This window comes from Chiloscyllium plagiosum, chromosome 20 (assembly GCF_004010195.1).
Source record: "Chiloscyllium plagiosum isolate BGI_BamShark_2017 chromosome 20, ASM401019v2, whole genome shotgun sequence".
NCBI classification, from domain to species: Eukaryota; Metazoa; Chordata; class Chondrichthyes; order Orectolobiformes; family Hemiscylliidae; genus Chiloscyllium; species Chiloscyllium plagiosum.
In genome coordinates this window covers 12,778,577-12,799,940 of record NC_057729.1, presented here as the reverse complement: position 1 = coordinate 12,799,940, position 21,364 = coordinate 12,778,577, and the positions used below count along the sequence as shown (strand labels likewise).

At 40.6% G+C, this 21,364-nt stretch overlaps 1 protein-coding gene across 1 annotated transcript in view; it reads left to right on the top strand.

The window, feature by feature from the left end:
- Nucleotides 1–11,271, top strand: part of LOC122560030 (protein-glutamine gamma-glutamyltransferase 2-like) — a 34,604-nt gene extending 23,333 nt beyond the window's left edge. The window contains exons 11-13 of the mRNA XM_043710196.1: nucleotides 3,502–3,662; nucleotides 5,590–5,726; nucleotides 10,198–11,271. Of these exons, the coding sequence (XP_043566131.1) occupies nucleotides 3,502–3,662; nucleotides 5,590–5,726; nucleotides 10,198–10,348 (449 nt within the window). The 3' untranslated portion in view covers nucleotides 10,349–11,271. The remainder of the gene's footprint in view (nucleotides 1–3,501; nucleotides 3,663–5,589; nucleotides 5,727–10,197) is intronic.
- The last annotated feature ends 10,093 nt before the right edge of the window (nucleotides 11,272–21,364 follow it).

Genomic DNA, 21,364 nt, shown 5'->3' with positions numbered 1-21,364 from the left:
ATAGTCATATGGCCTTAATTTAAACCCCAATTCAGGGTTTCTGTGTAGTTCTGAGGGAGTTCTGTATTTCCAGAAACACTGTCTACTGGATGAAGTGTGCCATTGAAGTATTGACTGCCTGTTCAGATGCACATTAAAGATATTTACAGAACAGTAGGTAGTTCTCCTGTTATGTTGGTTAACATGCACCTCAAGCAACTCTTTCAAATTAGGTTAACTAGTTACTTCAATACGAAGCACGGCATCATGTTTGTGGAGACAAGCTATTATTGCACAGCAGACAGCAACTGTAGTTTATGAAAAATCCTTTAAGATGATTCTTTTGCATGACACTTTTTTATCTATTATTTTCAAGGAGATATAACTCTGTTAAAATAATAACCTGTGATAAAGTAATGGCTTATACATGTTAGCACCTAAGTTGGATTCTGATGTTGCCAATCACAACTTTTGTTGAGACTTGTTTAAATCTATACTGATCTTATTAAATTGAGTATAGAAGACATATATACTGAAGCAAAATATTGCAAAATCTGGAAATCTGGAAGTGCTTAGCTTGTCAGGCAGTCTCTATAAAGAGGCAAAGAAAAATATTTGCAAAGCATGGTCATTGTCCAGATGATTTCCAAGTCCTCCTTACCTCTATTACATCCCTCACGTAAGACTCCTTTCAAATTTAAATACACCATGGAACACTTAAGATCTTATTGTAATATCCTTGAGGAACAGCCAGGTTTTATTTGAGTTGATAACTGACATTTTGATGATGAGGTGTGAGGAGTAGGTGCCCTGAAAATTCAGGTCTATGTTTTTCGCCTGCAATGTTAACTCTGAGCTGAACCTTACAGTTTTTTGTTGGTTAAGTGTGAGTGGCTTTGAGTTTAGTGTAGTTATTCTCACCATGCACCTTCCACCCTGACCTAAAGTTCACATGGACCATCTCCAACACTTCCCTCCCCTTCCTGGACCTTTCTGCCTCCATCTCCGGTGACCGACTCAACATGGTAATCTATTTCAAACCCACTAACTCTTACAGCTACTTTGACGACACCTCCTCTCACCCTCCCCTTCTGTAAAAACGATATCCCTTACTCCCAATTCCTCTACCTCCACCACATCTGCTCTCAGGATGAGCAATTCCACTCCAGGACATCCTAGATGTCCTCCTATTTCAGGGACTTCCATTTCCCCTCCCATGTGATCAACAATGCCCTCCAGCGCATCTCCTCCAGTTCCTGCACCTCCACCCTCGAACCTTACTACTCCAACTGTAACAGGGCAGAACCCTTGATGAAGCGCCTGTGCCTGAAACATCGACTCTCCTGCTCCTTGGATTCTGCCTGACCTGCTGTGCTTTTCCAGTGCCACATGTTTTGACTCTGATTCTCACCGTGCAGCCAAGCAAGCTTTCTCACTGCAATAGTTACCATTTCAGCCCTTATGCTGAGTAATATGTCCAACTCCCAGCCCAGCTTACCATACCTTATTCCCAGAACAACTCACCACTCACCGGACAGTGGACCAGCATCCCTAGCAGCATTGTGTACCCAGATGTGCACTATAGGTCTAGAACTGCCTGCATTGTTTCTGATATTTGCCTTCAATATGGCAGAGAGGGGACAATTGAATGAAGTAAGTGGGGAACGTATTAAATGTATTAGCAACAGATCATGAGCCTTGGTGGGAGGTGGGGACAGTACCAAAGATACAGTGAGTGTGAGATATCATAAAAAGATAGTGAAACCTTCCCTGTTGGAGTGGAGAAGGTTATTTACCCTTCTTCCTGCAGGGCTGGGCTGGGCATTCCTCCAGATGCTGAGACTGCCCTGAACCAGTCCACTGTGCAGGCATGGTCGTGAAGCTCTTACTGGACAGGTAGAACATAGACTGGACTTGCTTTTCCCCCAGGACCAGCAGTGGAAGCCATGACACCAGAACATGCTAGACTGCTCTGAGGTTTCCACATGGTTTAGGGCAGTCTCAGCAACTGGAGAAATACCCAGTCCAGCCCTGCAGGAAGAAGGGAAATGACCTTCTCCAATCCAATAGGGGAGGTTCCACCATCTTCTAATGATACCTCACACTCACTGTAACTTTGCTACTGGCCCCACCTCCCACTAAGATTCATGATCTATCGCTAATACATTTACTATGTTCCCCGCTTACCCTCATTCCATAATTTAGGCCCTCACCCTTTATCAGCAGAAGATTCTGACCCTGAAAGCCACAAGCAGGACTTGGACTGATATAGTGGCTGCTCTTGACTTATTACACCAGGTTCTGCTGAGTGAAGGTTATCTCCCTGAATTGGACTGAGGTTGCCAGCAACAGTGATAAAATTCCTGGCGTTGTGTCTGCACCAAATGGCATGGAAAGACAGCAGTAATATAAGCCAGATATCTCTGGCTGACAGGGCAATGCCCAAAATTGAAAGACAGTGCAAGACATGGATATTGAAAGACTGAAAGCATCCGGGTAGCTTTAGAGCAAAGTGAGCAGCCTGGAGATGCAGCCTGATCCAGTCTATGAGTTATATGTGTGTCCTTGACTACAAATTGTGCTTGGTACAAGATAGTTATCAAGAAGTATGCAGATTGATGTGCAGCATTGAATTGCAGAAGTGTCCTGTAAGTGGATCAGAGATATGGTATAATCATAGAAGCTGCATCGTGTCAGATATTAACGTCCGCGGACCTGGGCTATATGTGGATATTGCCCATGGAGCATGCCAAAGATGTCAGTGCCTGTATCCATCTTGGAGGCTTTTTGGAGCAAGCAATGAGTTGAATCTGTTCTGGTTTCCATGTTGAGTTTTTCCAATGGCTGGTTTGCAAGTTGAGTTTGGTAACATTGAAACCTGAGGTGAGGTGGGCTGGCAATAAGTAATAATGATCATTAATGGGGACTTCACCTCTGCCTAGCAAGAATCTTGCCATGTCAATTGAGAAAAACATGCAAGATGTAGCGGGATGATCTTGACAGTTTTGACACAAACAGCTTTCACCAAGAAGGTGATGGGAACCACCTAGTTGAGGCGGGAAGCCTTGCAGCCTTTAGAATGAATGAGCACTTGAAATGTCATAACATTCAGGACTATAGATTAAGTGTTGGAATGTAGACCTAATATATATCTAGAGTATTTTTTGACCCCACTGGCTCGGGTTAGGTGCCCAGTGGATGCAAAGTGGGTAGCTGTTTCTCCCCATTTGTAGAAAACACATGGTCTATCAAGGATACCAGTGTACAGACTATCAAATTTGCTGATTCTGACTGCTTTGTAATTACTTGTCTAAAGTATTATTTCTCATTGCAATGAGTTCCCATATCCACCAACAATGTCAGCGAGGAGAATTTAATTTGGATAGAGTCTGATAAAAGGTTAACCCATATTTTTTATTCATGTACCATTTTTGTACCATTTTTGTTCATGTACTATGATTTAATTCTTAAAAGTTTAAACACCTCAATTTTATATTTTTTTCCCTTGCCTCCTATTTTTAGAAAAGGAAATCCCTTTGAAAATAGATTACAAAGAATATGGTTCATTCCCTGACATGTACAACATGATGAAGCTGATGTCTGTGGTAACTGAAGCAAAATCAAAGACCTGTGTATCTGCACTAACTGACATTTCTCTGATCAACCCTTCCATTATTATTAAGGTAATGGTGAAAAATGGTTCCACCTCATTGAATCTCCACTGTGGAATCCAACACTGATTGAGGAATATTTATTAAGAGGCTTATTTCTCTTTACATTAGAACAGATTTTGCACCAGGTTTACTCACAATGTGAGTATTATGACATCAGATCTTTACTCAAGTTTGCAAAATAAGAATAGCAACTTGTGCACGCTGTATTGTCTTGTGGGTTTGTGCCTATATTCATGAGTTTGGGTTTCAGTTCAATACAGACTGCAATTTAGACTCCTTTGGAACTCTGTTTACTGCATAATAATACTAAATACTCTTAAAAATGTTAGCCCAAGGTATACCAAGCTGTAATGTTACCATTATATTGTTAATACTACTCGCTACATGTGCTTCTCTCTTCAAATTTTTTCCGGTTTTATCTACCTGAGTCCAAATAGCTCTGCCCATATTCTAGTATTTATGCCCAATGGGGAACACCTATAGCAACATTGCATGGTTACTCCAAGGTCCTAGGGCACTTACACCACAAATACTGTACTAGTGTACGTAACATCATAAAATGACCAAATGTACTTCAGAAGAGAATTTTTAAACACAGAAACAGTATTAATAATATTTGGTCAGTTGACAAAAAGCTTGGTCAATGAGGGAGATTATGAGGAGCAATAAAGAAGCAAAAGAAAGACAAAGTGGGTTAGGGATGCAACTTCAGAGCAGATAGCCTTGGAATCCAAAGGCATGGCTGTCGGTTGTGGTGCAATTACAATTTGGAACATTGAAGCATCCAAAATTAGATGAGTGTAGTTATCTTGGAGGGTTGTGGATTGGAGTATATTGAAGGATATTGAGGGCTTGAGACATGGAGGTTTTGAAACCAAGTTGCTTGACCAGAAACCAATGTTATCAGTGGACACAACGTGAAGGTTAAGTGGGACTTGATGTGAATAAAGAAACAGGGAAGCAAAGCGTAATGAACAGGAGCTTAAGTTTACAACAGACAGGTACTGGGAGGCCCATTAGGACTGCATAGGAATAGTCAACCTTAGAGGTAACAAATATTTCAACAGTTGAAGTGTTGAGTAGGTGAATTGGATGAGTTTGAAGTTAGCCGAAACCTTTGTCAGTCAAAATACATAGCACCTAATTAACATAAATTGCCCAATTTCTCATTGTTTATTATGAAATTAATCTGTGATTAACAACCACACCCCCCAAAAAACCCATAATGAGCAATTTTGCACATCTTCTCTCTCAAATTGTAGCAGAAACCTGCAATGCTGTGTCCCAAACGATTATGGAGGTGAAGGGAATAGTTTCTGCCAGAACTGAAATGGTTTGTTGCTTGATAACCTTAGCAATAGGAAGCAAAGGTTGGAAAATGGAGTTAAAATGTAGACCAGCCTTAAACAAGTTAAATGGCAGAGCAAACCCAAGGGGCTGTATATCCTACTCCTGTTCCTGCTCTTCCTGCTCCTGATCAGCATTCACAACATGTATTTAGTAGCAGGAATGCTGAAAAACAAAGAACAGTGCACTAACTAGACTCTGTAGGACTGGATCACTCTCACCTGTTACGCACTTGTGCATCCCTGGAGGCCTTAGCTGCCAATGATGACAATAGTTGCCTTCACAAATAAGTTGCCTGAAAAGGTCTTGAATAGTCAATGAAGGAGGGATAATTATATGTTCTACTTGTGAATTGTTAGCTGCTCTTTACCAGCATGTTATTTGGTATTTTGGAAAATATCTGAATAGAAATCCACATTGTGTAATACAGCATTCATATTTGTTGTTTTGGGAAGACTTCTGTTTAATTCCAAACATTATGTCACAGGTGAGATATATGCAATTGAAGGTCATGCAATTATTAATCTTTCTTGTTCAAAATGAATGAAGTATAATTTTCAATGTGTTAGAAACTAATTTATTTCATTAGGTGTTGGATAAAGACATTACTGTGAATAAAGAAGTGAGCCTTGAGATCAGCTTTCAGAGCACCATCCCTGAAGTTCTGAAGAATTGTGTTGTGACTCTTGAAGGAGCAGGTCTGATTAAAGATGAACTAGTAGTAAAGTAAGTAAAGGATCTTTTAAAATGTATCTCCAGTATCAGTTTTTTGATGATATTTTATTTAACCTGATAATTTTATTGATTAACTTATTAAGGAAGGGTGTAATTTTGTTGGAAATAGTTTGACAGGGTTAACCAGACTAATGTGGATCAATGTGGATTTCACCAGTTTCTTAATTTCCCCTCCCCTAACCTTATCCCACTTCCAACTTTCCAGCTCAGCACCACCTGTCCTACCTGACCATCTTCCTTCCCACCTATCTGCTCCAACTTCCCCTCCGACCTATCACTATTACCCCACCTCCATCCACCTATCACACTCTCAGCTATCTTCCCCCCAACCCCACCCCTCCCTCCCATTTATCTCGCCACCCTCGAGGCTCCCAGTCTCATTCCTGATGAAGGGCTTTTGCCCGAAATGTTGATTCTCCTGCTCCTTGGATGCTGCCTGACCTTCTGTGCTTTTCCAATACCACACTCTCAACTCTAAACTCCAGCATCTGCAGTCCTCACTTTCACCTAATACCTGGACTAGGCATTTTGTCTTAAGCTGAAAGGTTGGACAGGTGAACTTTTACCTACTGGAATTTAGAAACTTAAGAAATTTGATCCAAACATAAAAGGCCCGATAGATACTGACACAGAGAGGATGTTTCCACTTTGGTAAAAATTAAGACCTCAGGATCACTGTCTCAAAGCCAGTGGAGTTGCTCCTTTAAAACAGAGATGAAGCGAATATTTTTCTTTCAGAGGATCATGTGGGATGAGGATGGCCTTTCTGTCTAGATTCCAAGTTTGGTTGCTGAGCAAGTAATTAACCAAACAAAATTTCACAAATATATGTGGAATCTGCCTTACTTTGGTCTCATTTTTTTCTTCAAGTCAGTCTCCTGTGGAATTATAGCAGGAGAAGTGTGGAAGCTCGCAAATCTTTTACACGAGTTTCCTCAGATCTTCCTGAGGCAGCACCACTTAACACTTTGCCACCATAAAGTTTATGAAATTAATCTGTAATAAAATTAATGAAAATAATGTAGTGTTTTGAATGCTGTGAAGGTCTCATTTATCCATGAATAACAAAACCTGTTATATCAGGAAATTTAAAAGGTGCAGCAGGATTGTTTTCAGTGTTGTTGGCGATTGCTGCCTTTTTTTTGACAGGGTCAGAATTTAATGAAAGTGGCTGAGACCAATTCTCCCTTTTAACTGTGTTGCTGCACAATTTCTCGGGGACTCTGCACATACCTTGCTCATGTCAATTGGGGTGCAAACACTTTGATTTTCGATTCTGGAAGTCACTGCTACACCAGAACGTTGGAAGTCCATACAGCAGCAAATGTAATTATAGGGAACATGGGTGGAGATCTGACCAAAATATATGACTGTCCCTGTCAGCTTCAGAGAGGCAATGGCCTAATGGTATTACCGTGAGGTTATTGATTCAGAAACCATTAATCCTACCATGGATTAGAATTCAATATAAAATCTGGAATTAAGAGTCTGATGATGACCATGAACCTGTTGTCAATTGTTGGAAAAACCAATCTAGTTCACTAAAGTCCTTTAGGGAAGGAAATCTGGCCAACATGTGATGCAGACTTCAGCAATGTGGTTGGCTCTTAACTGCCCTCTAGGCAGTTAGGGATGGGCAATAACTGCTGACCTAGCTAGAGATGTCCTCACTTTGTGAATGAGGAAAAAAACTGGTCTTTGACAACTTGACAGCAAGAATTGACAGCAAGAATCTGCCACATGTAACTGACTGTCTGTGAAAAAAAAATCCTCTACCCTTTTCCAAAAAGCTAATCATGCTAAGTGATTGGAATATTTTAATACTTTGCAGTTTGTTTGCAAAGTCATTTGTGTACCATATATATATTTTCGATCAAAGCCAACCTTACCTTTGAAAGACTGATGTTGCACTACCATTGTAGATCCTGATAGGGGCAATATTGGACCATATCATTTGGAATTCTGACTTATGAATTTGAATCTGAAGCAAAGATAATTGTTTTCTTTTCAACATGTCCATTTTGTCAAATTCCTCTTTGCTTTATCAATTAGGAACCATCAGGTAAGCTTATTAATAAACAAATCATCAGCAATCACCAAGCTTTTCCTTCTTCGCTGCTATTTCAGTGCAGCGGGAACACAAAATATGAAGTTTTGGACTGGACGATACTTTAGACTTGCTTAAATGAGGGAATTGATCAATATATAACTGCCCAGAAGTGATGCTGTGATGTTCCACTTGGGGTCATGTGTTCTGTAAAGACATTGAAACACCACAGTGTGACGGGCAGCTCTTGGCTTGCAAGTTCTGAAATAGTGTGCAACTGGGCTTTAAATATGGTGCTAGTGTCATAAAGACTGGAAAATCCTGACAGCAGTAAGTGCTTCTGCCTTTCCTGCTATTTGATTTCAAAAAGAAGGCACCATGGAGCCGAATAGCATCATTGATGAGCTGAACAGCAAAGTATTGCACTCTAATCTGTAGCAAACTGGATATCAAGAATCTCACTTAACAAAACTCTGTTAAGCTCCCACTTGACTATATACTGCCCAGTATGAAATCTTGCTCAATAAGTGAGGTAATTTTGTTTTTGTTAACACGGGGGTTCATTCGCTGAAAAGTAGCCACACGATCAGGCAGAGTTTCATCAAACCCAGAACAAAGGTTTCTTAAACAAAATTCAAAAACACGAAGTAACAAGCTATCTAGACATGGATGATGGTTTAGAAAAATCATAAAACAAATATTTTAATTTATTTCACAACACCAAGACATTGGTTAGGCCACTGTTGGAATATTGCATGCAATTCTGGTCTCCTTCCTATCGGAAAGACATTGTGAAACTTGAAAGGGTTCAGAAAAGATTTACAAGAATATTGACAGGGTTGGTTGATTTGAGCTATAGGGAGAGGCAGAACAGGCAGGGGCTGTTTTACCCGGAGCGTCGGAGGCTGAGGTTTACAAAATTATGAGGGGCATGGATAGGGTAAATAGGTAAAGTCTTTTCCCTGGGGTCGGGGATCCAGAACTAGAGGGCATAGGTTTAGGGTGAGAGGGGAACAGTATAAAAGAGACCTAAGGGTCAACTTTTTCACACAGAGGGTGGTATGTGTCTGGAATAAGCTGCCAGAGGAAGTGGTGGAGGTTGGTACAATTGCAATATTTAAAAGGCATTTGGATGCCTAACGGAAGGGTTTGGAGGGATATGGGCCAGGTGCTGGCAGGTGGGACTAGATTGGGTTGGGATATCTGGTCGGCATGGATGGGTTGGACCGAAGGGTCTGTTTCCATGCTGTACATCTCTATGACTCTATGACTTTCCAGAGAAACAAATCCAGAGAGTTCACCCCTATGGATAAAAAGATCAAATGTCACACAACACCAGGTTATGGTCCGACAGGCTTATTTGAAATCACAAACTTTCTGAGCGCTGCTCCTTTGTCAGGTGATGAAGGATCAGTGCTCCGAAAGCTTGTGATTTCAAATTGGACTATAACCTGATCTGTTGGACTATAACCTGATCTTGTGTGATTTCTGATTTTGTCCATCCAGTCCAACGCCAGCACCTCTGCATCCATAAAATATTTAAGTTCTATTCAAATGATTCCCCTCAGTTTCTATGAACTATGGAATCTTTTCACATGAATGCCGACAAAACTGAGAACTTACTCAAAACCCATTAACCTTAGGATTTCTATCCAATCCCCTTAATTTCATTTCACAAACTAAACATTTTTACTGAAATGACTATCTTCCCTGAACTGTCCTTTCCTTCTGTCGAGGAGAAAAATATCATTGCTTTTCCTTCATGTTTTTTCTAAGCTGCCCTAAAGTTTTTCACTCAAAGTGTTTCCTAAATTAAAATTAATTCTTGACTATTCTTAACAAAAAACAAGGTAATGGCCTTCAATGTTTCCTCTATTTATTATAAATCACCAGAGTATAAACAAATATTTCACATTAATGTTCACCTTAAAAATATACCCTCTAAGTTTTGAAATCCCCCAAACTAGGGGAAAGACACCTACCAATATCCCTATCTATAAACTTCTGTAAGTTCAACTCTCAACCTCCTATGCTTCAATGAAAAAAGTCCCAGCCTATCCAACCTTTCATTATAACTCAAACCTCCCACACTTGCCAACAGCCTAGTAAATCTCCTCAGAACCCTTTCCAGCTTAATATCTTTCCTATAATTGGGTAACCAGAACTGGACACAATGCTCAAGAAGAGGCCTCACTAATGTCCTGTACAGCCTCAACATGACTTCCCAACCTCTATATTCTCTTTTTAAAATCTTCCAAAAATTAACCAATACCCACATACCACTATTCTGAAATCTTTATATATTTTGTTTAAACATAGCTATCATCACATTGTATATAGAAAAATAAGATCAGCTAAAATCTTTGTCTTAGAATTCTAAAGTTTTTGTTTCTCCTCTTTATTTCTTCACTTTAGGTGTTCAGATATACCATCCAATGGAAAAGCAAAAGTGAACTGTAAGATTGTTCCTTATAAGATTGGAAAGAAGAAGCTACTGGCGGACTTTGATTGTGACAAAATAGTAAATATGAAAGGATCCTTGGACATAATTGTAAAAGAACAATAGAGAAAAGGGGAAACAAGCATAAGAGCTTAAATACCCAATTACTTATTCTTTGAATGCGCGGATTTTCATTTAGGGATGGGTTATCTGGTTTATTTTCATATAATCATTAGACACTGCATTCAGTTCATATGCTTAATTTTTTTTCTTTCATATCCAAATTAAAGTCATCTTTGACATTGCATGGTTTTGTTATGAGGCTATAAGATTGTTATATGTTGGGACTATAGCTTTAAATTTGGAGTAAAATAAGGAGGTTATGTGACCTCTTCTGGAGTCTGTCTGTCAGTAATCATGTATACTTGATAAGAGTTCATTGAAGGTGCAAGATACGTATAATTGGAGACAATGATCACAGTCTCCAAGTTCACAATGAAGAGAAATAGGGTTTCTTAAAGTTGTAGAAAGATATTAATGGTATGGAGTTATGAAGAGTGGTGCTATAATCTATCTCTTTATTTCCAAACTGGAAAGGAGCTGCACATCAAAGATAGCTAATTAACAGATCTGTCTGAATTCAAGTTCACTGTTGTTCTGGTTGCCATGGAACAGAGGGCAGAGGAACCCCGTTTTGAGATCAGGTTACAGGCTTCTCTAAAAATCTGTGCATGTCATAGAAAGGTAACCTTTTTTTTGTTGAGGTAGTTGGCAAGCTTCCAATGAGGCAAAGCCATGTGATATAGGCAACCATTCCAGATTCTGAAGCAGGAAGCATTACTGATGCTATTGTTGACTATGCAGAATGCAGATTATGTGTGATTGAGAAAACTACATCTGTGTGGATTTCTGGGAGGCTATAAGATTTGTTAGCTTGGGCTAACAAATTTCCTTAGCTTTGTTAGCTTTCGTCATGCCTGAAGAAGGGCATGTGCCCGAAACGTCGAATCTTCTGTTCCCTAGATGCTGCCTGACCTGCTGTGCTGTTCCAGCAATAAAGTTTTAGCTTGGGCTTTAGGAAAGTTATCAACAATGTAAACTCCAAGTGAAAGTCAGTTTTGTGATCAGAACTTACTGATTGGCAAAATAAAAAAAGAAACAATCTGTTGGAAACTGTCAGCAATTGTGGACTGTTTGACTTGATATTTCTGGAATGTGTGAGGGTGATATCCATAAAAGGGGAACAATGCTTATTCAATGATGTTTTATTATTCATTTGTTACATTTTAAACATTTTAAATAAAATCTTGTCGTGTTATTATTCTAGCTAACAACTGGAAATTTGGATGTCTTTTTAAAATGTGTCAGTCTCTATGGACATTATAGTGGATGAATTTTCTTCCTGCTTATACGAGGTATTACAATATTTGAATTCATTTAGGAACTGAAGCCACTCTTCAAACTGCACATGGAGGAATGGGAGATTAAAGGTTTAGTAAAGCAATATAAATAGTAATGGGTTTTCAGATGCAATATTATACTGAGGCCAGTCTGTTTTCCCAAGTGGATATAAGATGTTCCATGGTGCTCAATAAGAAAAGCAGTCTTTTCCCCATTCACTCATGGAATCTGGGCAATACTGACTGTAACCAGCATTTTATTGCCTGTCCCTAGTCACCTTGAGAAGTGGTGGTGAGCTAACTTCTTGAATCACTGCAGTCCATGTGCTGCAGGTAGACCCACAATTTTATTTTGAAGGAATTCCAGGATTTTGGCACAGTAACATTGAAGAAAAGGAAATATATTTCCGAGTCTGGATGATGAATGATTTGGAGGGAAACGTGTAGTGGTGGCATTCTGCTGCATTTGTCCTTCTTGATGGAAGTGGTCATGGGTTTGGCAGTTGCTGTCTGAGCATCTTTGGTAGAATTTCTGCATTGCATCTTGTAGATAGTATAGACTGCTGTTACTGGATGTTGCTGGTGGAGAGAATGGATGTTTGTATATGGTGCCAGTCAAGAGGACTGTTTTATTCTGGATGGTATCAAGCTTCTTGAATGTTGTTGGAGCTGCTCTCATTCAGGCAAGTGGAAAGTATTCCATCACACTCCTGACTTGTGCCTTGTAGATGGGAACAGGCTAGAGACTCAGGAAGTGAGTTACTTGGTGCAGTATTCCTAGACTCTGGATGGCTCTTGTAGCCACTGTATTTATATGCTGAGTCGGGTTCAGCTTCTGGTCAATGGTAACCCCAAGAATGTTAAAATTTGGGAATGAATTTCAAGGGACAGTGATTGGATTGTCTCTTATAAGAGATGGCATTTGCCTGGCACTTGTGTGGCACAAAGGTTACTTACTACTTGTTAGTCCAAGCCTGGATATTGCTCAGATCTTGTTGCATTTGACCATGGACTGCTTCAGTATCTGAGGAGCCACAAATAGTGCTGAACACCGTGCAATCATCAGTGAACATTCCTGCTTCTTATGATGGAGGGAACATCATTGCTTAGGAACAACCTGCTCACTGATGCTCAGTTTGGGTTCCACTAAAGCTACTCAGCTCCTGCCTTAGAGAAACTCCTGCAGAAATGTCCTGGGGTTGAGATAACTGATCTCTAACAAACATGGCCATCGTCCTGTATCTCAGGTATGACCCCAACCATCGGAGAATTTTCCCCTGATTTTCTAGTTTTGCTAGAGCTCCTTGATGTCATACTTAGTCAAATATAGCTTTGATGTCAAGGACTGTCACTCTCACCTCACCTCAGGAATTCAGCTCTGTCCATGTATGAACTAAGGCTGTAATGATGTCAGGATCTGAGTGGCTCTGGCAGAACTCAAACTGGACGTAAGTGAGCAGGTTATTGCTAAGGAGAGGCTGCTTGATAACACTGTTGTCTATAACTTCCATCACTTTATTGATGATTGAGAACAGACTGATGTGGTGATAATTGTCCAGATTGGATTTGTCCTGCTTTTTAAGTACAGGACATACCTGGGCATTTTTCAATTTGTTAGGCAGATGCCAGTGTGGTAACTGTAGTAGAAAAGCCTGGGTAGGGGCACGGCAAGTTCTGGAGCTCACATCTTTAGTACTATTGTTGGAATGCTGTCGATATTGTGATGTTATCCCTTGTGTCCTAACCAATATATCCCACATTGAACATCACTAGATTACCTGGTTAGCATTATTATTGCAGTTTGTTGGACATTGCTGCTTCGTAATTGATAAACATGTTTCTCTACATCATTCTCAAAGTATCACATTGACTATGATGTTTTTGAGATGTTTTGACTGTGTGAAAAGTCAAATGCAGCTGAAGTTTTTATTTGTCTTTGAGCTATAACATTACAGTGAAGAGAACCTGCACTGTTTATGTTCTGGTCATTTGTCTGCCATCTTTGTTCTACCAATGACTGGCCTTTCAACAAGCTCTGAAGATTGATCCATGGCAAAGAGCACTTCCCTCTGTCTGTGAATTCATGTGGTTATCCACAGATTCTGCCTGTCTTTCGCTCAGCTTGGTATACGTGCTTTTGTCCAGGTTTCACTTCACCATGCCAAATAGCTGTTAGTTTAACTGAAGTTTAGCTAACTGAGTTTTTAGTATTCTTATTTGTCTGTTCACTGTTTTGTGTGTCTGGCATTGTCTATATTCTATGAAACTGTGAGTTCATCCTTTCCAATTACTGCATTCTGTCTTTCGGGATCGGGAACCCCAGGTTAGTAGATCCATTAGCCCTTCAGCTACATTCTTAAACTTACATTTATTGGCTACATTTTTCAATTGTTTTGTTTTGTCTATACCATTCTGAGGCCATCAAATTCAAATTGGTATATCTGTTGTTTCAATTTTGGCTGAAGTTGGATGCTGAATCTTTCAAAAATATGTATAGGCTTTTGCTGTTCCTCCTCAGCTGGTTCCCACCTGCTAAATAAATTAACCCTCTACCTCCTGCCCACAGAAGGATAAACTGTCTTTTTCTTTGCCACAAGCGTCTTTCAGGTAACACAAAAGTCGATTTGCATTTTTGCTTCAACTTTTCAAATGTTCCTATGATAACACGAGCTCTTGAATGCCCCACGGACTGCAGCTTGCAGCCATTGCTTTGGTGGGTGATGTTTGTTTTCTCTCCACAGGATACACTCAGTCCTTGAATCCAAATTGATATGGGCCAGTTTCTTTTACCAAATCAGCAGGAAATCTTGTTCAAAATGTTTGTTTACTCACAGACATAAACTGCCATCTTATTATGTTACTCTGAGCTCTGTTATTTGAACAATCGCACTCCCAGATGAAATCAATCCATTTAATTCATATGAAACTTTAATTCCTAGCTTTAATATATAAAGACATACACACAATATGTAACACCCTATTCATCTGTCCTTAGCTTCTTCATTTCCACTTCATATTTGGATCTTAAATTCTTTAAAGAATGATTTACTGTCTTCGCAATTTTTTTCTTAAATAAAAGATATCCATTAGACTGACTACCAGACCTCTCAAAGACTCCAGCTAATCAATCATTGTAGAATCAGGCAACTAACTTCAGATCATAAAATAGGTCTCTATATTATTGGACACCAAATTTGTGACTGACGTCATATATCAAAACCTTACAAAAACCCTAATGCACAAACCTACATTGGAATTTTCAGAGACATTTCAAATTTGAATGTATAATTCCCCAATTCCTATGGCCCTCAGCAAATGTCTCCAACTTTGAACTTGTGCATAGACAGTTGTGCAGTACTACCTGGTTAGTTAGATAGGAAAGGTTAGACTTAAACCTGAATTGAGATCTGGTTAATAAAGGAAACTTTACTTTTACTCTGGGGTATAATTACTGAACATGTGCCAGAATGACATCTGATCACCTGGAAGTGGAGCCTGAGTCTGTAGGGCTCTATGGAAAATGTGCTTTCTCAGCATCCTCTATGTATCGCTTGCTAACTTTTGTTAAATGATAAGATCATACAAATAGGAGCAGAATTAGGCCATTCAGCTCATTCAAGTCTGCTCTGCCATTTGATGATGGCTGATATGTTTCTCAACCTCATTTTCCTGCCTTCTCCCCATTGCACTTGATCCCCTTACTAATCAAGAGCCTACCTATCTCGTTCTTAAGTACACTCAATGATTTGGTCTTCACAGCCCTTTGTGGCAATGAATTCCATAAAGTCACCACCCTCTGGCAGAAGAAATTCCTGCTCATTTCAGTTCTAAAGGATTGGCCCTTCATTCCGAGGCTGTGCCCTCTGCTCCTAGTCTCCTTTACTAGTGGAAAGGTCTTCTCCATGCCAGTGTATCCAGGTCTCTCAGTATCTTGTAAGTTTCCGTCAGATACCCCCTCATTCTTCTAAACTGCTCTTAACATGACAAACCCTTCATTCCCAGGATCATTCTTGTAAAGCTCCTCTTGTCACCTCCAATGCCACCATATCTTTCCTTAGATATGGAGCCCAAAACTGCTTGCAGTATTCCAAATGTGATCCAACCAGAGCCTTAAATAGCTTCAGAAGTACAGCCCTGCTCTTGTTTTCTAGCCCTCTTGAAATGAATGCCAACATTGCATTTGCAACTTGGACCTGCATGTTCACTTTAAGGAAATCCTGATCGAGGGCTCCTAAGTCCCTTTGCATTTCAAATTTCCAAAGCATCTCCCAGTTTATAAAATAGTCTATGTCTCCTTCTTCCTACCAAATGTATAACCTCATGCTTTGCCAAATTGCATTCTGTCACTTCTTTGCACCCTCTCCTAGCATGTCCATATCCTCCTTTAGCCTCCCTGCTTCCTGAGCACTGCCTGTCCCTCCACCTATTTCTATGTCACCTGCAAACTTAGCAACAAGGTCATCAGATCTGTCGTCCCGAATGTTAATGAATAATGTGAATAGTTGTGATGTCAACATTGACCCCCATGGAACTCCGCTAGTCACTGGCTGTCATCCTGAAGAAACTCTTTTATCCCTAGACATTACCTTCTGCCAGCCAGACTAATCTTTTATCCATATCAGCACCTTGTCCCAATTACCATAGACACCTTATTTAATAGCCTCCTGTGTAGCACCTTGTCAAAGGCCTGCTGGAAATCCAAATAGATCACATCCACTGGCTCTCCTTTGACTAATCTGTGGATATTTGGACCCTGATTGGGAGAGCTATCTCACAAACTACTTAAGCAACAGACTGACATATTCATACTCACAGAATCCTACTGAACAGGCAATGCCCTCGATACAAAACAGAAATTGCTGAAGAAAGCCAGATCTGAAGAAGAATTACTGGACTTGAAACTTGAACTTGGCTTTGACTGCAAAGATGCTGCCAAACTGCTGACTATCTTCTGCAATTTGTGTTTTTGTTTCAGATTTCCAGCATCTGCAATTCCTTGTTTATTTGAATGTCCTAGACACTGCCATTACAGTCCTTGAATATGTCCTATCCCACTGCCAGTACAGACCCAATAGAGGTGGCAGCATAATGATATACAGTAGGGAGAGAGTTGCTCTGGGTATCTTCAACATTGTCTTCAGATCCCATGAAATTGCACAGCAAACAGAGGCAAGGAAATTTGTCATAGCGGAAGTTTGAGAATCAATTGTTTCTGAGGGATTTGTCTCAAAGCAAAGTGTATTGCCACAGATTTAAAGCAAAGTTCTCAGACTGCAGCCCTAATATGAAGAATAATTTGATATGTTAGTGAGCCAACAATTCTCACTGTGATCCACAATGGCTGGAAAGACTTAGCAATTTGCGATCTCACTTCCTATGCTGAGACCTTGGGAAGAATGAGGCAATGCAGGTTGTGTTGGCCATTATTTTAAGTGTTTGCTTTCTCTTTATAAAATGAATCACTTCAACAATTCATAGCAGATCCTGTTTCACAAAATGATTCATGCATTGTCTACTGAAATATTGGAGAGATACATATGAAGTCAGATAAAGAAGACACTGTCTGAAGAAGTGGAAGAACTGCTCCTAAAATGCTCCAGGTGCAAGTGACGGCTTACAGTCAGGTATATGTCGCTCATGACCAAATCAGAGTCTGAGGAACCAGAACTGGGGTGAAAATGTCCTGGGCAAAGCTACAAGCAAAAGAAAAGGCCTACATCCCCAACTTGGGATGATAGGGACATAGGGATTGGAATGAGGCTGGCCAGGTGGATCTCACGGTGTTTGAGATCCCTGAATGGGCTTGTTTACCTGGGCCATTCAGGGAGCCTTGGCTGACAGATACAAACATGAGTCTCAGAAAGTCTCCTCACTCCTGGGACTGGCACTGAGATAGCTCATCAGAGTCTATGTACTGTGCACTTGTAAATACAAAGTGACTGGGTGATGGGATACAGGGATCTGTGCAGGTATTTCAGAATCCCACAACAGTAAATGGTGAAATCTGAATTCAGTTAATAAATCTGGAATTACAAACTAGTCTAATAGGGCAGCATGGCGGCTCAGTGGTTAGCACTGCTGCCCCACAGCACCTGGTTTGATTCCATCCTTGGGCGACTGTCTGTGTGGAATTTGTACATTCACTCCTTATCTGCATGTGTTTCTATAAGTTTCCTCCCACAGTCCAAAGATAGAACATAGAACATCACAGCATAGTACAGGCCCTTCAGCCCTCGATGTTGTGCTGTCCTGTGGAACCAATCTGAAGCCTATCTATCCTACATTAATCCATTTTCATCCATATGTTTATCTAATGACCATTTAAATGCCCTTAACATCGGCGAGTCTACTACTGTTTCAGGCAAGCAATTCCATGCCCCCACTACTCTCTGAGTAAAGAAATTACCTCTGACATCTGACCTATATCTATCACCCCTCAATGTAAAGCTATGTCCCCTCGTGCTAGCCATCACCATCCAATGAAAAAGGCTCTTACTGTCCACCCTATCTAACCCTCTGATTATTTATATGTCTTAATTAAGTCACTTTTCAACCTTCCTTTTTCTAATGAAAACGGCCTCAAGTCCCTCAGTCTTTCTTCATAAGACCTTCCCTTCATACCAGGCGACATCGTAATAAATCTCCTCTGAACCCTTTCCAAAGCTTCCACACCCTTCCTGTAATGCAGTAACCAGAAATGTATGCAGTACTCCAAGTGCAGCTGCACCAGAGTTTTGTACAGCTGCAACATGACCTCATGGTTCTGAAATGAAATCATTCTACCAACAAAAGCTAACACACTGTATGCCTTCTTAACAATTCTATCAACCTGGTTGGCAACTTTCAGGGATCTATGTACATGGACACAGAGATCTCTCTGCTCATCTACACTGCCAAGAATCTTACCATTAACCCAGTACTCTTTAGTCCTCTTGCTCCTTCCAAAGTGAATCACCTCACACTTTTCCACATTAAACCGCATTTGCCACCTCTCAGCCCAGCTCTGCAGCTTATCTAGCTGTATCTCTGTAACCTGCAACATCCTTCAGCACTATCTACAATTCCATGGACCTTAACTTCATCCACAAATTTACTAAACCATCCCTGTCTGCCCTCATCTAGGTTATTGATAAAAATGACAAATGGCAGTGGATCCAAAATAGATCCTTGTGGTACACCGTTAGTAACTGAACCCCTGGATGAACATTTCCTATCAACCACAACCATCTGTCTTCTTTTAGCCATCCAATTTCTGATCCAAACAACTAAATCACCCTGAATCCCATGCGTCCCTATTTTTGTCCAAAAGCCTACAGTGGGGAACCTGATCAAATGCCTTACTGAAATCCATATGCACCACATCAAGCACTTTACCCTCATCCACCTGTTTGGTCACCACCTCAAAGAACTCAGTAAGGTTGGTGTGGCACAACCTACCCCTACCCTTCTCTCTACTCTCTTTCTTGAACAAGGGGACAACATTTGCTATCCTCCAGTCTTCTAGTACTGTTCCTGTAGACAATGGTGACATGAAGATCAAAGCCAAAGGCTCTACAATCTCCTCCCTGGCTTCCCAGAGAATCCTAGGATAAATCCCATCTAGCCTAGGGGACTTAGCTATTTTCACACTTCCCAGAATTGCTAACAATTTGGAGATGCCAGTGTTGGACTGGGGTGTACAAAGTTAAAAATCACACAACACCAGGTTATAGTCCAACAGGTTAATTGGAAGCACACTAGCTTGCGCAGCTTTATAGCTGTCTCCTTATCTGATCAGGCCTACATGTGAGTTCAGACCCATAGTAGTGTGGTTGAGTTTTAAAAGCACTATGAAATGGCCTAGCAAGCCAATCAAAACAGCTCACTTGGCACAGGAAGGAAACTTTGACAAGCCCAGCTCTGTCAACCCTGCAAAGTCCTCCTTGCTAATAACAACATTCTCACAGATCAGTGAAGTTACAGCTAGGCATAGTCACATTCACGGACTTATACAGAACAATGTTCTAAACAACACACCTGGGTATGTCCTGTCCCACTGCGAGCACAAACTCACCAGAGGTCACCACTGTACAATAACATTTGGTTGAGGGGAGCTTCCCTGGGAGTCCTCACCTTCGAATCCAGAGCTCATGGAATCTCACTGTGCCAGGTGGAATATGGGCAAGGGAACCTCCCACTGATCATCAGGTACCAACCCCCTCAACCTATCAGGAGAATCAGTTCTCCTTCATTTGAACAACAACGGAAGATGCACTAGGATTCTGGGTAATCCAAGATGGAGGATGGAAAAAAATTCTGGTTGTAACAGCTGCTTCTTTTTTGAGGTATTTTCGGTGCTGGAGGTGATTTCCTTAAATTCCAGAAGCAGCAATTACTGTTTTATATGCTGTTGCATTGTTTTGGAACTTTGGAAAAAAAAAGTCAAAACAACAGCATTTTAAAAGGGAGAAGAACAGACAAAGGAAGCACATTGTGAGATCAGTGCAGGAGAGAGAAAGAAACTGACACTAGACTGAACCTACACAGTACTGCCTTTGCTGTTTGAATTCATGTATCGCTGGACATCGGAATGCATCTGGGAAAATTAACAAACAGTGAAATTAGAGGAACTGTTTGGGTAAAGTTCACAGCACAGAAGCAGATAAGTTAATTGTTTTAAGTGGCCTACAGAAAGTCTGCAGTAGTGAGTCAAGTGGGTTCTTTCTTGATTATGTTTTTGAGATATGTCTCTTGATTAAACTTAATATATAATCCATAACAATTAATCTAACCTGGGGCAGTGTTTTGTCGAGGAATAAGACAGTTTTTTTTCTGAGTCTGTAGATTGTGAAGGAGCAAAACTGGCCTTTAATAGAGTGATATGTACTTCTTGTCAGATGTGGGAGTTTAAAGAGTTTAAGGGTTACTGTGGACTATATCTGCCATAAATGCTGTTGGTTGTGAATCTTATTAGATCAAATGAATCGGTTGGAGAGACAGTTAGAAGTAATGAGGAATTTGCAACAGCAACAGTATGTGATGGATGGCAGCTATAGGAAGGGGGGAAAGTCTCAGATACAGTACATAGATGGGTTAACTCCAGGAAAGGTAAGAGAGGTAGGCGGCTAATGCAGGTGTGTTCTGTGGCTATACCCATTTCAAACAAGTATGCTGTTTTGGAAAATGTAGAGGGTGATGGATTCTCAGGGGAATGTAGCACGGACGGCCAAGGTTTTGGTATTAAGACTGGCTCTAATGCAATGAGGGGTACGTCAGATTCCAAGAGATCAATTGTGTTAGGGGATTCTCGAGTCTGAGGTACAGATAGATGTCTCTGTGGCCAGCAGTGAAAAATCAGAATGGTGTGTTGCTTCCCTGGTGCCAGGATCAAGGATGTTTCAGAGAGGGTGCAGGATGTTCTCAAGGGGGAGACATAGGAAGGGAAAAGGTTGAGACTCTGAAGGGTGATCACAGAGAGATGGGCAGGAATTTAAAAAGAAGGTCTTCAAGAGTAGTAATATCTGGATTACACCCTGTGGTACGAGCTAGTGAGGGCAGGAATAGGAGGATAGAGCAGATGAATGCATGGCTGAGGAGCTGGTGTATGGGAGAAGGATTCACATTTATGGATCATTGGAATCTCTTTTGGGGTAGAAGTGACCTGTATAAGAAGGACGGATTGCACCTAAATTGGAAAGGGACTAATATACTGGCAGGGAAATTTGCTAGAGCTGCTCGGGAGGATTTAAACTAGTAAGGTGGG